General features: G+C 34.5%; 1 protein-coding gene across 2 annotated transcripts in view; it reads left to right on the forward strand.

Annotated features, from left to right (window-relative positions):
• The window catches only part of XRN3 (5'-3' exoribonuclease 3), a 30,949-nt gene that overhangs the window by 15,670 nt on the left and 1,303 nt on the right, over nucleotides 1-13,976 (forward strand). Inside the window, exons 20-21 of one of the 2 annotated variants that reach the window (XM_089984059.1) lie at nucleotides 6,782-6,898; nucleotides 7,047-7,122. In XM_089984059.1, the coding sequence (XP_089840185.1) occupies nucleotides 6,782-6,898; nucleotides 7,047-7,122 (193 nt within the window). The remainder of the gene's footprint in view (nucleotides 1-6,781; nucleotides 6,899-7,046; nucleotides 7,123-13,976) is intronic. The other variant, XM_089984060.1, reaches the window with a different exon arrangement.

Here is a 13,976-nt window from a genome sequence, read left to right on the forward strand (position 1 = left end):
CTTGACTATGGAGAGCTCCACTGCAGTTGACATTCACTCTTTTAGTTTCAACGGTAGACATTCACCAATTTTCCCATTGGAAAGTGCTCCCCCTCCTATGCTATTGCTCCCAGAAAGGTTTGTTTGAGTTGTGATATGAAATACTACATGGCTCAAAATGCTAGTGTATCCCTGACCACTTCTCTTCACCAGAAAGCAATGTAACTTGTGCTTGCACAAGCACGGAGTTTATCTGTTTTTCTACCAAGAGAAGTGTAACCCTGACAAAGGCATGTCCTGAAGTCCCTATCTGGAAATCATGGTCTCATGATGAGGCCCCTTGTTGAGACATCAATCCTATCAGCCAAGGTGAGGATCATGGTAAAATCAAACCCCCTTTTGTGCACGCTCGTCAAGGCAGGAAAATTATTCCTCCATCTCATTGAGCTCTGCCCAGAATAAGGTTCTTATCACTGGTAACCAGGTCCTGCACCATAGTGATCATAAAAAGGGCTTGTGTGAAACGTCTCTTGAAACGTAGCGTGATAGAGATCTACTCAGTCATCTATAGATCTACCCATATGACCTGTGTTATTAAAAGAGCGCCTCGCCTCAAGGAGAGGGGCCGTGTGCCTTGAGGCGCAGGCATAAGGTGCAAAAGCCCTGAGGCGCATGCCTCATACGCCTTGAGGTGTACGCCTCAAGGTGAGGCGTACGCGCGTCACCTTGTTTTGGAATTTTTATTTGATTTCACTGCAAGCTGCATATGATTTCACCAGTTTTTTATTACAACCAGCAGAGGACATTTGTTGAACTTATGCCATGATATGTTGTCATTCATCAGGTGGACAATGTCTGCCTTATCATTTAAGTTTAAATACATGTGCTCAAGAACTCTATTTGACAGTAGTTTCCTATATATATATATATATATGCACAATTATCTTATATTTTATAAAATGCTCTAGATATGAAGTTAGATTATCAATTACAAACTAAAATGTCTATTGCTACTATTGCTATGAAAGATTATTGATGTTTTCTGATTTTTTTCTATAAAAGAAAAAACAAATAAATGAGAAAAAAAATCAAAATCGTGGTGCAATGCTACAAATCGTAATCATACAATAAGGTTTTTTCTTGTAAAATATGTTTCTTGTTTTTCCTGTTTGTTTTTAATAGATCATGGACAATGGGAGTCTCAGATAGAAATGTGTTAAAAACATATTCTTTTTTTTATAAAAGGCTTCCTGATTGGTAGGTTTTATGATTTTCCCTTATTATCTGTAGTCACTGAGGTGTCATATCATTCGGTTGCATTCTTCCCATGCTTATCAAGACAAATTCACAATATTCTTCTTTCAAAACTTCAAGTCTAGATACAATTATGTGTCTATCCATCTTTCATAGATTGTTACCAATAGATTGTTAATTTTGATATTTGTGCAAAATGAAAAAATAAAATCATTGTTATTGTTGATAGAAATGGCATAAAGGAGACTTATAAATAACCCCAATTCACATTTAAGAGATTAAAATAATGGAAAACAAGAGAGACCTTGAGTGCTGCTTCCAGTGGCACGGAATAAGTGACCATTGCAAGAAAGACCTGAGTCATTGCAAACTGCACAAATCTCAGCTAACGTCGGCAGATTGCTATCCATATTGTAGTAACTCCAATCAACAATCCCGCCATCCTTTGGATTATATGTCGTGCCTTCAATATTTATTTGATATTTTTTATTTTTTGTTGGTTGCTGCTTTATCAATAAAGCATTTTTTGTTTATTTATAATTTTAGATATTTTTATATATTTTTTTAAGTTTAAAAAAAAAATTGAGGCTTACGCTTTACGCCTCACCTCAGATTTTGGTGGAGCGCCTCGCTACGCCTCAACGTTTTTCACAACACTGCATATGACTGACAAAACCCCCTAGAAACTGGTTTTAGGGCATCAAAAGACCCCAAATTTTCCCATAGCAAGGAGACAACCAAGTCAGGATTTCTCCATATTAAGGTTGATGGTAGTTCGACCTTGATTCCTAGTTCGCCTTTGAGATGCAGAGGACATTGAAATTATTTTCTGAAATTCACTAGAAATTTTCTGCAATGTTGACCGCACCTAACAGATGCATTGCCCCAACATTCACTCTGACTTGATTGGCCGCTTTGCCCTCATCATCCTGAAGCAATCAGCAAAACTGCAATCCAAACCAATGTCCCAGCAAGCCTTACTGCATCTAACACCACCAATCTTCTCTAATGAAGCATTCAAAATTACAAATAACAAAGTGCAAAGCACATACAAGTCCAATAATGGACAATTACAAAGAAGATAGACAAACACTCAAGGGCACACACAAAAGTCCACTAAGGGACAATGCCAAAGGCTAACAAAAAGTTAATATTATTAAATAGTGAGGGAAAAATGAATAAGCTACATGTGGGGGTTATACCCCTATTTATTTATATACAAAATGAGAGAGAGAGAGAGACCATGGGGATCACCCCTTTCATAGTCTTTGGGGAGCTCCCTACGGTTATATTTATGACCGTTGGGGCCCCAACGACTCCATGAAGTGGGGGCTCCAATTCTCATAAAGGTGAAAAAGAAAAAGAAAAAGAAAAAGAAAAATAAGAAAAGAAACAAAATAGTTGTTTTTAATAAACAACTATTATTACATGTAAAAAAACAAAAATGCCCTTATCAGACAATTTATTATAATATATTTATTAACACTCTCCTTTAAACGTTACAGGAAAAGAACCGAAAGTTTGCTGGTACTCTAACGTGACATACGGTAATGTAATAGTTCCTCTCAGATATTCATCACAAACATAATGGCAATTCATCTCAATATGCTTGGTGTGCTCATGAAAGTTATGATTGCTTGCAATATAAATTGTACTCTTATTGTCACTATCACATCTTTGATGTGTTGAGATGATAATACTTATATCACTGAGAAGACTATTAAGCCACAAGCTTCATTGTTGTAGCCATTGCACTTATTTGGCTTCAGTTGAAGATAAAAATACTTTTTGTTGTTTCTTACCTCTCTAAGAAATTAACGAATCTCCTAAAAAATACAAAAACCAGTAGTTGAGATTTTATCATTTGGATTACCATCCCAGTCAGCATCAGTATAAGCAGTTAAATCAAAAGATGATCAAGAGCATAAGAAAAACCCTTTCGAAATGATGTTTTTAATGTATCTCACAATCCTCATCAGTGCTGCCATGTGCACTGTGGTAGGGGCATGCTGAAATTGACTGACTGCATGAACATGAGCAATATCAGGTCGGGTGATGGAGAGGTAAGTGAAAGATCCAATTAATTGACGATATGGAGTGAGATTTTCAAGCAATACACAATTTTCGAGTCTTAATTTAACATTTATGACTTCTGGGGTCTTCACTTTTTCATATGAAACTCCTGACTTAACACATGTTTCGACAACTAATTTCGTTTGAGAGAGAATATATCCTCTAGGGAAGTAGGCAACCTCAATTCTTAAGAAGTATCTCAAGAAACCAAAGTCAGATATATCAAAAGTTTTTTTTTAAGATTAATTTCTTGTGATGATCGTATCTTCAACATATAGAAGAAGAATCACAATTGTAGTACATGCTTTCTTGACAAAGAAAATCTTAAATTAATCAAAACATTATTAAATTTATTATACCAAGCTTTAAGAACTTGTTTAAGACCATACAAAGCCTTTTTAAGTTTTAAATTTTTTTCATTTAATACCTTTGGAGGAAGTTCCATGTAGACTTTCTCACCAAGTTCTTCATTTAAAAATGCATTTTTAACATCTAATTGAAAAATGAACCATTTTGTAATAGTGGCAATGGCAATGAGAGTTCAAACACTAGTCACTCTTGCTGCTGGAGCAAAAGTTTTCTGATAATCTATTACATATTCTTAGGCATACCCTTTGGCAACTAACCTTGTTTTATATATTTTTGGTTTTGATTTTAAACACCCATCTACATCCCATAGGTTTCTTGCCTAAGATTAACTATTTCCCATGTGTTGGTTTTTTTAAGAGCATTAAGTTCAAATTCCATTGCTTCATTCCAATGAGGGTATTGTTTGACATCATTAGAATGAGATGGTTCATGATAAGAGTGAAGAGTTATTAAACATGCTCTAAAGTTTGCTGAAAATTAGTCATGATACAAATCTACTTGGAGCACTAGAGATACAATTTGATTTCCTAGGTTGAGATTCTTCGAAAGGTATGTTTTGAGAGAATTTGTCAAGGGCACATGGATGATTACCTTCACCCCGTCTAGTATACACGTGTATCATTTGATACATTTTCATTCAAATTCTCATGTTGATCACCAACCTTATCAACAATCGGACTCTCAATACTAGAGTCATTGTCAAAAAATTCAAATACCTCAATAAAGTTAAGACTCATATGTCTTGGTAATAGATCAAATAAAAATAAATAATCAATTTTTTCTTTAGATTCTTTGCTATCAAACTAATTTTCATTTTCAAGAAAAGTAATGTCTTTTAAAACATAAAGTTTGTTATTTATTTTATCAAAACATCGTTATTCTTTTTTATTTTCTCTATAGCCTAAGAAAACACATTCAATATCTTTTGGGGATAACTTATCATTTTTATGAGTAAGAGCATAACACTTACAACTAGAGATTTTTAGTCTTTTAAAATCGGGAGTCATTTGAAAAAGCTTTTCAAATGGAGAAGCATTTTTTAATGAAGACGAAGGAGTTATATTAGTTAAGTAAGTTGAGGTTAGAATGGCTTCGACCCAAATTCTTTTTGGAATGCCTTTTGAAATTAAAAGAGTCCTAGTGGTTTATATTATACGTCTATGCTTTCTTTTCGCTAACCCATTTTGTTGCGGAGTTCTAGGATATGACCTTTGATGACAAATTTCATTTTGTTTTAAGTAATTTTGAAAATCATTAGACATATATTTTCCTCCTGAATCCGATATAAAAATAGAAAGTTTGCTTAGGAATTTGTTTTTAATCATTATATGAAATTTCTTAAAAAAAGAGGACACATCATATTTATGATTGAAAAAATAAATTCACATATATCTAGTAAAATCATCTACAAAAATAACATAATATGAGTAACTTCCTTTTGATATGATAGGTGAGGGACCCCATACATCCGAATGTACTAATTCAAAAGACCGTGTATAAACAAAAGTTTTTTGAAGAAAAGGAATTGCTTTCATTTTTTTAAAAATGCAATCTTTACAAGATATGTCTTTTTTATTACATGTATTTTTCAAAAAATGAAAGAGAGAAATCTTTGAAAAGCTAAGATGCCCAAGTCTCTTATCCTTAGCATCAATACTTTTGACATGTACAAAATGACAAAATGACTTGGGTGGAAGGGACAAAAAATCCATAAAGTAAAGATCGCCTCTTTTATATTGTTGCCCAATCAACTTTTTTGACTGGAGATCCTGCACGGTGCAATCTTTAGGTGAGAATGAAATTTTGTAACCACGATCAAAAATTTGAGAGACAAAAGAAAGATTTAAATTTAATTTTGGAACTACCATTATTTTTGGAGCAAGAAAATTTTGAATCAAGTGTTCCAATACTTTCTATTTTTAAAGAAGTTCTATCAGTCATTGAAATATAAGATGACGTAGGATTAATGTAAACTTTGCAAAGAACATTCCTATGAGGTGTCATACGAAAGGAATCACCCGAATCAAGAATCCACATACTTGGAGGAGACGAGGAAGATGCTATGGCGGCACCCAAAGTGAAGGATGATTTGAGAAGTTGTTGAAGTACCTCCGATATTTGGTTAAGTGCTAAAGTATCTTTAATATCTCTTTCATTTTTGCTTGCTTCTTCTTTCTTAGATGTGATTTCTCCAACGGAAGGAATTTTACCTTTAAGCTTTGGATATACCAGTCTAATGGGCCCATTATGTTTGAAGGAGAGCTCTACTCTTGATTCATGCTCCATGATGAAAAGAGACAGGTAAAGATAAGAAAGTGATAGCACATTTGTCATGATCTTCAATCACCACAAGAAATACTTTCAAGATCAAGAGAACCCAATGAGCTCTGATACTATGTAATGAAGTATGCGGAATTACAAATAACAATATGCAAAGCACATACAAGTCCAATAATGGACAATTACAAAGAAGATAGACAAGAACTCAAGTGCACACACAAAAGTCTACTAAGGGACAATGCCAAAGGCTAACAAAAAGTGAATATTATTGAATAGTGAGGGAAAAAAGGAATAAGCTACATGTGGGGGGTTACACTCCTATTTATATACAAAATGAGAGAGAGCGAGACCATTGGGAGCTCCCCTTTCATAGAGTCATTGGGGAGCTCCCAATGGTTGTAAAATATGACCGTTGGGGCCCCAACGACTCCATGAAGTGGGCCCCCCAATGTGCATAAAGGTGAAAATTTAAAAAATAAGAAAAATAAGAAAAATAAGACAATAGTTGTTTCTAATAAACAACTATTACTGCATGTAAAAAAAATGCCTCTATGGGAAAATTTATTAAAACATATATATATATATATATGCATATATATAATTTTAACATCTTTCCCTCCTTGTCCATCACTTATCGTTAAATTACCAAACTAGTACATCCTCCAACACCAAGTAGAATGTGCTTTGTTATGTTCAAGATTCCATTTCTTCATTGAATATGAACTTTATTCTCTCTCTAACATCTTTTTATCTTTAATTTTCCCTTTCATTATACTTATTCTCCTTTGTCAGTACCATATGCCTTTTGAGAGACATCTGATTGTAGGTCTCCTTGCAGTGGTGGCATGAATGGATATCTGTCTCTTTGTAATGGAGATGCATGCCCCCCAATTTTCCAATCTCCTGTCACAGGAATGGAAGACATCGCACAAAATCAAGTCCTGTAAGTTAATGTTGTAAAAAGTTATTTGCTCAAGTAGATGTGCTACTTGGGACCGTATTCAAACTATTCCTGTTTTTTGACTATTATGATGTTTGGTTATGTCAAATAATCATCATGATTATCCTGTTTACCATGTTACTTGTTTCAGATCTGCTAGATACAAGCTTCCAGATGCACACAAGCACATCACAAAGCCACCTGAGGGTGTGATTATGCCACAAAAGGTATGTTTGATTACTTTCTAAATGTAGTTGGAGTTTTCTCCCCGGTTTTGTAGTTTATGAGGGTGGATATAATTCTTGTATTATGTATTTCCTGCTTGGACTTGCTTTGCTGATCATTCGATATAAATTTTATTGATGTTCTATCACTTGGTATTTCATGCTTTGTAAATGGCATGGTCAGAGTTCCCATTTAGTCGTCTTTGTTGTAATTTCTTTTCCAAAATAGTGTGAGTGGCATTTTGCAACTGCAATTATCTGGAATTAGATTTTGAGGAATGAGCATTTCCTTGTAGTGTAAAGAATCCTTGCAAACAATCAAGTTTTCAAATAACTTGATACTTCAAATACTCAAGAGTCAAGACACAAAATAAATGCACAGTGTTTATAAGCTTTACCACAAAAGAAGTGCAATAAATGCACATTGTTTATAAGTTTTACACCACAAAAGAAGTGCAATAAATGCACATTATTCATAAGCTTAAGGAGACAACTCCTTACTGTAATACATGACTTCAATGGGCTCACATAGCCCTTGTTTATAAGCACACTTAAAGAGTCATTCCCAACAGCTCTTAATAGAGACGTCGGGAATCAGCCCAACGTCTATCTTTTAAACTGTGTACAACAGTCAATGGCCGACTGTTGTACACCTTACATAGTCAGCCACACCACTGACTGCGTACAGAAATATTACATAAAAAGAAAAAATAAGAAATGAAAAAAATTACAAAAATAAGAAAAAATAAAAAAGAGGAATTACAATCATATTCAAAAACATGAATATTCGTAAAATGTAGAAATGACTGAAATAACCCTATAGCTAATACAAGAAAGAAATATATACTTTATATATATATAAGTAGATGGATACATGTACATATATATGAATATATATGTATATGTATCTTCTTATATATATATATATAATACATTGTCTTTTGAATTACAATTTAATACCCCCCTCAAACTTAGGGCAAGATGACCAAAAGTTTGCCAAAGAGGAAATTGAACCGCGGAGCACACAAAGCTTTGGTGAAGAAATCTGCCAACTGATATTTTGAAGTTACATATGGAAGATCTATAACTCCTTTCGAATACGCTTCCTGAACATAGTGACAGTCTATCTCAATGTGTTTAGTCCGCTTATGAAAAATATGATTTTTGGCAATGTATATTGCATTTTTGTTATCACAGCATAGCTTGGTGGGCCCTTCTATTGAAATCCTCATGTCTTCTAATAACTGATGAATCTATACAATTTTCATGGTAGTAGTCACCATGACACGATATTCAACTTCTGTTGAGGATAGAGATACTTTTTGTTGCTGCTTACGTCTCCATGAAATCAGCGAGTCTCCTAAAAACACACAAAAACCAGTGGTGGAGTGACAATTATTTGGGTCACCTTCCCAGTCAGAGTCAGTATAAGCAATTAATTTTAATTCAGAAGAAGAGGATAAGAATACTTTCTTATTTAGTGTGCCCTCATGTGAATTGATGTTGGTGCATGCTGGAATTGACTTGTAGTATGAACTGCATGAGAGATATCTGGTCTAGTAATACTCAGATACATCAAAGATCCCACAAGTTGTCTGTAGGGGGTGGGATCGGAGAGATGAATACCATCATCAATCTTCATTTTAGCTCCTACTATAGTAGGAGTTTCACAAACCTTATCATTCGTAATACCTGACCTGTCAATAATCTCAGAGGCAAGTTTAGTTTGAGATAAAAAATGCCCTTTATGAGAGTATGCTACTTCAATACCCAAAAAATAAGTTAGAAATCTCAAATCAGACATTTCAAACCTATCATTCAAAATTGATTTTATGCTTTTAACCACTTTAGAATCACTTTCGGTTATAAGCATATCATCCACACATAAGAGCAGAATGACAATCCCTGCATTGGTTTTTCTAACAAATAAGGCAGTGTCAGTGAAACAGGAAGAAAAACTATTTTCTAACATTAGGAAGTTAAATCTATCATACCAAGCCTTGGAGGCTTGTTTTAAACCATAAAGTGCTTTTCGAAGGCAAAACACTTTCTCTTTTGGAGTCTCCATTCCTGGTGGAGCATCCATATATACCTCTTCATTCAGATCACCATTTAGGAAGGCGTTTTTAACATCAATTTGATAGATGTTCTATTTGTTGATTGAGGCAACGATAATGAGACATCGAATAGTGACCATTCGGGCCACAGGGGCAAAAGTTTCTTCATAGTCAATCCCGTATTCTTGACTATATCCCTTTTCAACTAATCGAGCCTTATATCTCTCAAGAGATCCATCGCTCTTAGTTTTTACCTTAAATACCCATCTACACCTTATTGTTTTTTTACCCTTAGGAAGATCTTGGAACTCCCAAGTCTTTGCTCGGTTGAGAGCTGAAAGCTCACATTCCATTGCTTTCATCCATTCCTCATTCTTTTTGGCTTCTTCAAAGTTTCTGGGTTCTATATAGTAATGAATGACGCTAAGACAGACTCTATGTTTAGGAGTAAACGAGTCATATGAAATAAACCTAGAAGACATCTTTCTATTTCTCTCGGTTCTTCGTAGGTTTTTTTTATTTGTTGAATTGGAACCACTAGGTTCACTGAATTTTTCAATTGCACTCCTAAATCTGTTTTTATCTCTATGAGTATATCTTATAGGATCTCTCAATGCTCCTTCATTTCTATGTTAGGAGATAGGTGGATGAGAAAAGCCATCTTCTTTATCATTGACGTCATTATGAATGAAATCGTCGTCACTATCATCATCATGTGCTAACATTTTAAATAAAAAAGAGTAATCCATGTTTTCTTCAAAGGGTTCACTCCTTTCAAAACCATTAACGTTTTCCAAAAAACTCACATTTCTGGAAACATATAGCTTGTCATTCTTAATATCATAACAAATAAACTCTTTTTGAGTTTCAGAATATCCAAAAAAAGCGCAAGCAATGGCTTTTGGTGAAAGCTTGTCGTTCTTGTCAGTAAGAACGAAGCATTTACAACCGAAAATTCTCAATCGGCTATAGTTGGGTTCTTTGGTATACAATTTTTCAAAATGCGAGATATTGTTCAAGTTTTTAGAAGGTAGCCAATTTATCAGATAGATAGATGCTAAAGCCGCTTCAGCCCAAAAACCTTTTGGGATGTTTTGAGAAACACGTAATGTTTGAGTTGTCTCTATTATATATCTATGCTTCATTTCAGCTAATCCATTTTATTGAGGGATTTTTGAATAAGATCTTTGATGAAGAATACCATGACTTTCAAGATAATTTTTGAATTCACTTGAAATGTATTCTCCACCAGAGTCAGTTCTAAAAATTTTTAAGTTCTCATTAAATTGATTTTTAATCATCATATGATAGGTTTTAAAAATCGAGAAAACTTCATATTTGTGTTTAAGAAAATAAATCCACCAATATCTCGTGTAGTCGTCAACAAAAATGACATAATATGCAAAGCCTTCTTTTGATAGGACGGGTGCCGGTCCCCATGCATCCGAATGAGTAATTTCAAAAGGACTTGTTGTAAACATAGATTTTTGACAAAAGGTAATTTTTTCATTTTTCCAAGAATACAATTGTTATAAGTGAAATCACTTTTACATAGACTTTTAACAAAAGGTAAATGAGAAAATTTTGCAATATTTGGATGTCCTCTCTTGTGCCACACATTAATATCCTTTTGTTGGACAACATTACAAAACGAGTTCCTTGAAATTTGAAGGGAATCGACATAGTATAGATCGCCCTTCCTAGAGCCTTCCCCAATCAATCTCCCAGACCGGCGATCTTGTATCCAACATTTGTTAGATGAAAACTTTATATCACACCCAAGATCCGAGAGTTGAGAAACGGAAAGCAAATTTAAGTTTAATTTGGGTATACATATAATTTTTGGAATAAAGAACCCTTGATTTTCAAAATGTCTTATTCCTTTACTTCAAGAGATTTTCCATCCCCGGTTGAAACAAAAGATGAAGAGGGATTTTTTTGAGTATTCAAAAAAGAATTAAAACTTGGGGTCATGTGAAAAGAAGCACCTGAATCTAAAAGCCAAGTGGTCTTACCAGGAGGAGAAGAGGGGTTGACATGGCAGCTTCGGAAATAGCCCTTTTTAGAAGATGTTAAAGTGCATCTACGATTTATTGCAATGAGAGAGCTCCATTTAAAGATGACGAGCACTCTTCCTTTTGAGGTTGGGATGTAGTAGTCATGCCAAGAAACTTTTTCACTTTGGGCAAATAGGCTTGATGTGCCCCGGTTCCTTACAAAAATGGCATAAAAGCTAGCTATAATCGTTCTTTCCTACTTGACCACTTGAGTTTTGATTCTTGAAGTGAGGAGGCTTGTAGGTCCTTAAGTTGCTCCCCGGTCTTGAGACAACATTAACTCTTTTATTTTCTTCATTATTGGAAGGTGTAACTAGAACACTTGGGTTGCTCTTGCTTATACCCATACGAGTCTCTTCCCCACTTAGTTTAGTAATTACATCTTTAAGAGAGGGGAAGTGAAGGCGGATAAAAGAGAAGACCGAATTTGTTCGAATTAAGGCCTAAGCCCATTCAAAAAATTAAAAAATCTATCTTCTTTCGATTGTTTATGACGGAGCTTTATGGCTTCTCCACTCCACTTGGGTTCGAGCATAGCAAGTTCATCTCAAATAAAAGAGAGTTCGGCAAAATACTCCCTTATAGTCATCTCTCTTTGATTAAGAGTTAGCGCCCTCTTTTGGAGGTAATATTTATGGGACAAGTCTCTAGAGGTGTACATCTTGTCAAGGTACTCCCACGCTTGAGAAACCTTTAACTTGATAATATTGGCGTTAATTCTTGTTTCTACGGATGAGAAAATCCATGAGGATTTTGAAATTATTCATCTCCCATTCTTCATGCTATTTGGTGTAGTCTTCAAGAGCCTTTGGTCTTTCTTCACCTTCAAGAATTTTTATTTCTCTTTTCTCTATCAAGGTTATCTTTGGCTCCGGTTCGGGAATTGAGCCTTGGATATAGCCCCAAAGCTTTTTTTTCTTTAATATGAGCTTCCATATTTTCGGCCCAAACGTGATAGTTGGACCCATTGAGTTTGAAGCTGAGAGAAAAATGCGAGTGTTTTTCACCCATTAAAGAGAGAGATGATGAAAAAGAATACGTACCACAAAGGATTTTTAGACCTTTCTTGATAGAAGTCTTCTAAAATATTGGATGAACAAGAGGATCCACTCTCATCACCAAAAAATCGAGGGCACGCTTTTCGAGGCACCCAAAAAGTGAGAATCCACACGATCTTTCTTTCTCCAACCTTGCTTTGATACCATGTAAAGAATCCTTGCAAACAATCAAGTTTTCGATACTTCAAAAACTCTGTGTTTATAAGTTTTACACCACAAAAGAAGTGCAATAAATGCACAGTGTTTATAAGCTTTACACCACAAAAGAAGTGCAATAAATGCACAGTATTCATAAGCTTAAGGAGACACCTCCTTACTGGAGTACATGACTTCAATGGGCTCACATAGCCCTTATTTATAAGCACATTTAAAGAGTCGTTGGGAAATTCCCAACGGCTCTTAATAGAGACGTTGGGAATCAGCCCAACGCCTATCTTTTAAACTGTGTGACTGTTGTACACTGTACACAGTCAGCTACTGACTGTGTACAGAAATATTACATAAAAAGAAAAAATAAGAAATGAAAAAAATTACAAAAATAAGAAAAAATAAAAAGGAGGAATTACATTCATATTCAAAAACATGAATATGCGTAAAATATAGAAATAACTAAAATACCCCTACAGCTAATACAAGAAAGAAATATATATTATATATATATATATATATATATATATATATATATATATATATATATATATATATATATATATATAAGTAGATGGATACATGTACATATATATGAAATATATGTATGTATATGTATCTTCTTTTATATATATAAAATATATATAGAAAATACATTGTCTTTTGAATTACAATTTAACATGTAGATGCTTGTGTATGTGCGTGTGTGCATGCATTCCGAGATCATGTGTGCATCCCTCTATGTAAACCTGGTTCAAGTTTTAAGGCCAGGGATGCACTGTACTTCTCAAGCATTTCGAGCATGCACAAAATTCATGCAAGTTAGAATGCCTTGTGTTGGTGCACGTGTTGTAGTTTTAGTGTCTTGTGATGGATCACAGAACAAGTAAAACTGTGTGATTTTACTTTTGCTTATTGTGAGTTAGTTCTAACAACAGGGAGAGTTAGCATTCACTCTGCCTTTCTTTCGGATGCACGTTTTCTGTGCATCGGATGTGTCTTTCTTTTGTCTCTTTAGGCCTTCTTGGGGCATGCTAAATTTAAGACATTAGAGCCTCTTTGGTGTTACTAGTCTTAATGCGTTAACATGGTCAAGAATAAACAAATGCACAGTATAAACAGTGTCATTCCCCTCAAACTCATGATAAGATTTATCAGGTGTTTGTTGAAAGTTATAATGTCTTTAAGCTGATGACCTGATGTATATGGAAATTTGACATGCAATGTGATAGAATACATCAGAAACGTAATGTATCAAAATGATGGTTCATCTCATGTTTGTTTCGGAAACTTATCCATGCTCTTTGATGATATGGAAATTTGATCTCATAATGTGACAGCTATTCTGTTATTTGTATTTTTCTCTCTCTTCTTATGGGCTTCGTCTAAGCTACATGTCAACTGGAAAACTTTATTTTTCCTGATTATGGATTGAAGTGCTTTAATGCAAGCACTTCACTGGTCTTGTGAGCATAAGTGTGTTTGTAGCTATTGAAAACTGCAAGAATCAAAATCTTCAGTTTGACAAGAAAAAAATC

This window comes from Nuphar pumila, chromosome 13, assembly GCF_984573655.1.
Source record: "Nuphar pumila chromosome 13, dmNupPumi1.hap1.1, whole genome shotgun sequence".
NCBI classification, from domain to species: Eukaryota; Viridiplantae; Streptophyta; class Magnoliopsida; order Nymphaeales; family Nymphaeaceae; genus Nuphar; species Nuphar pumila.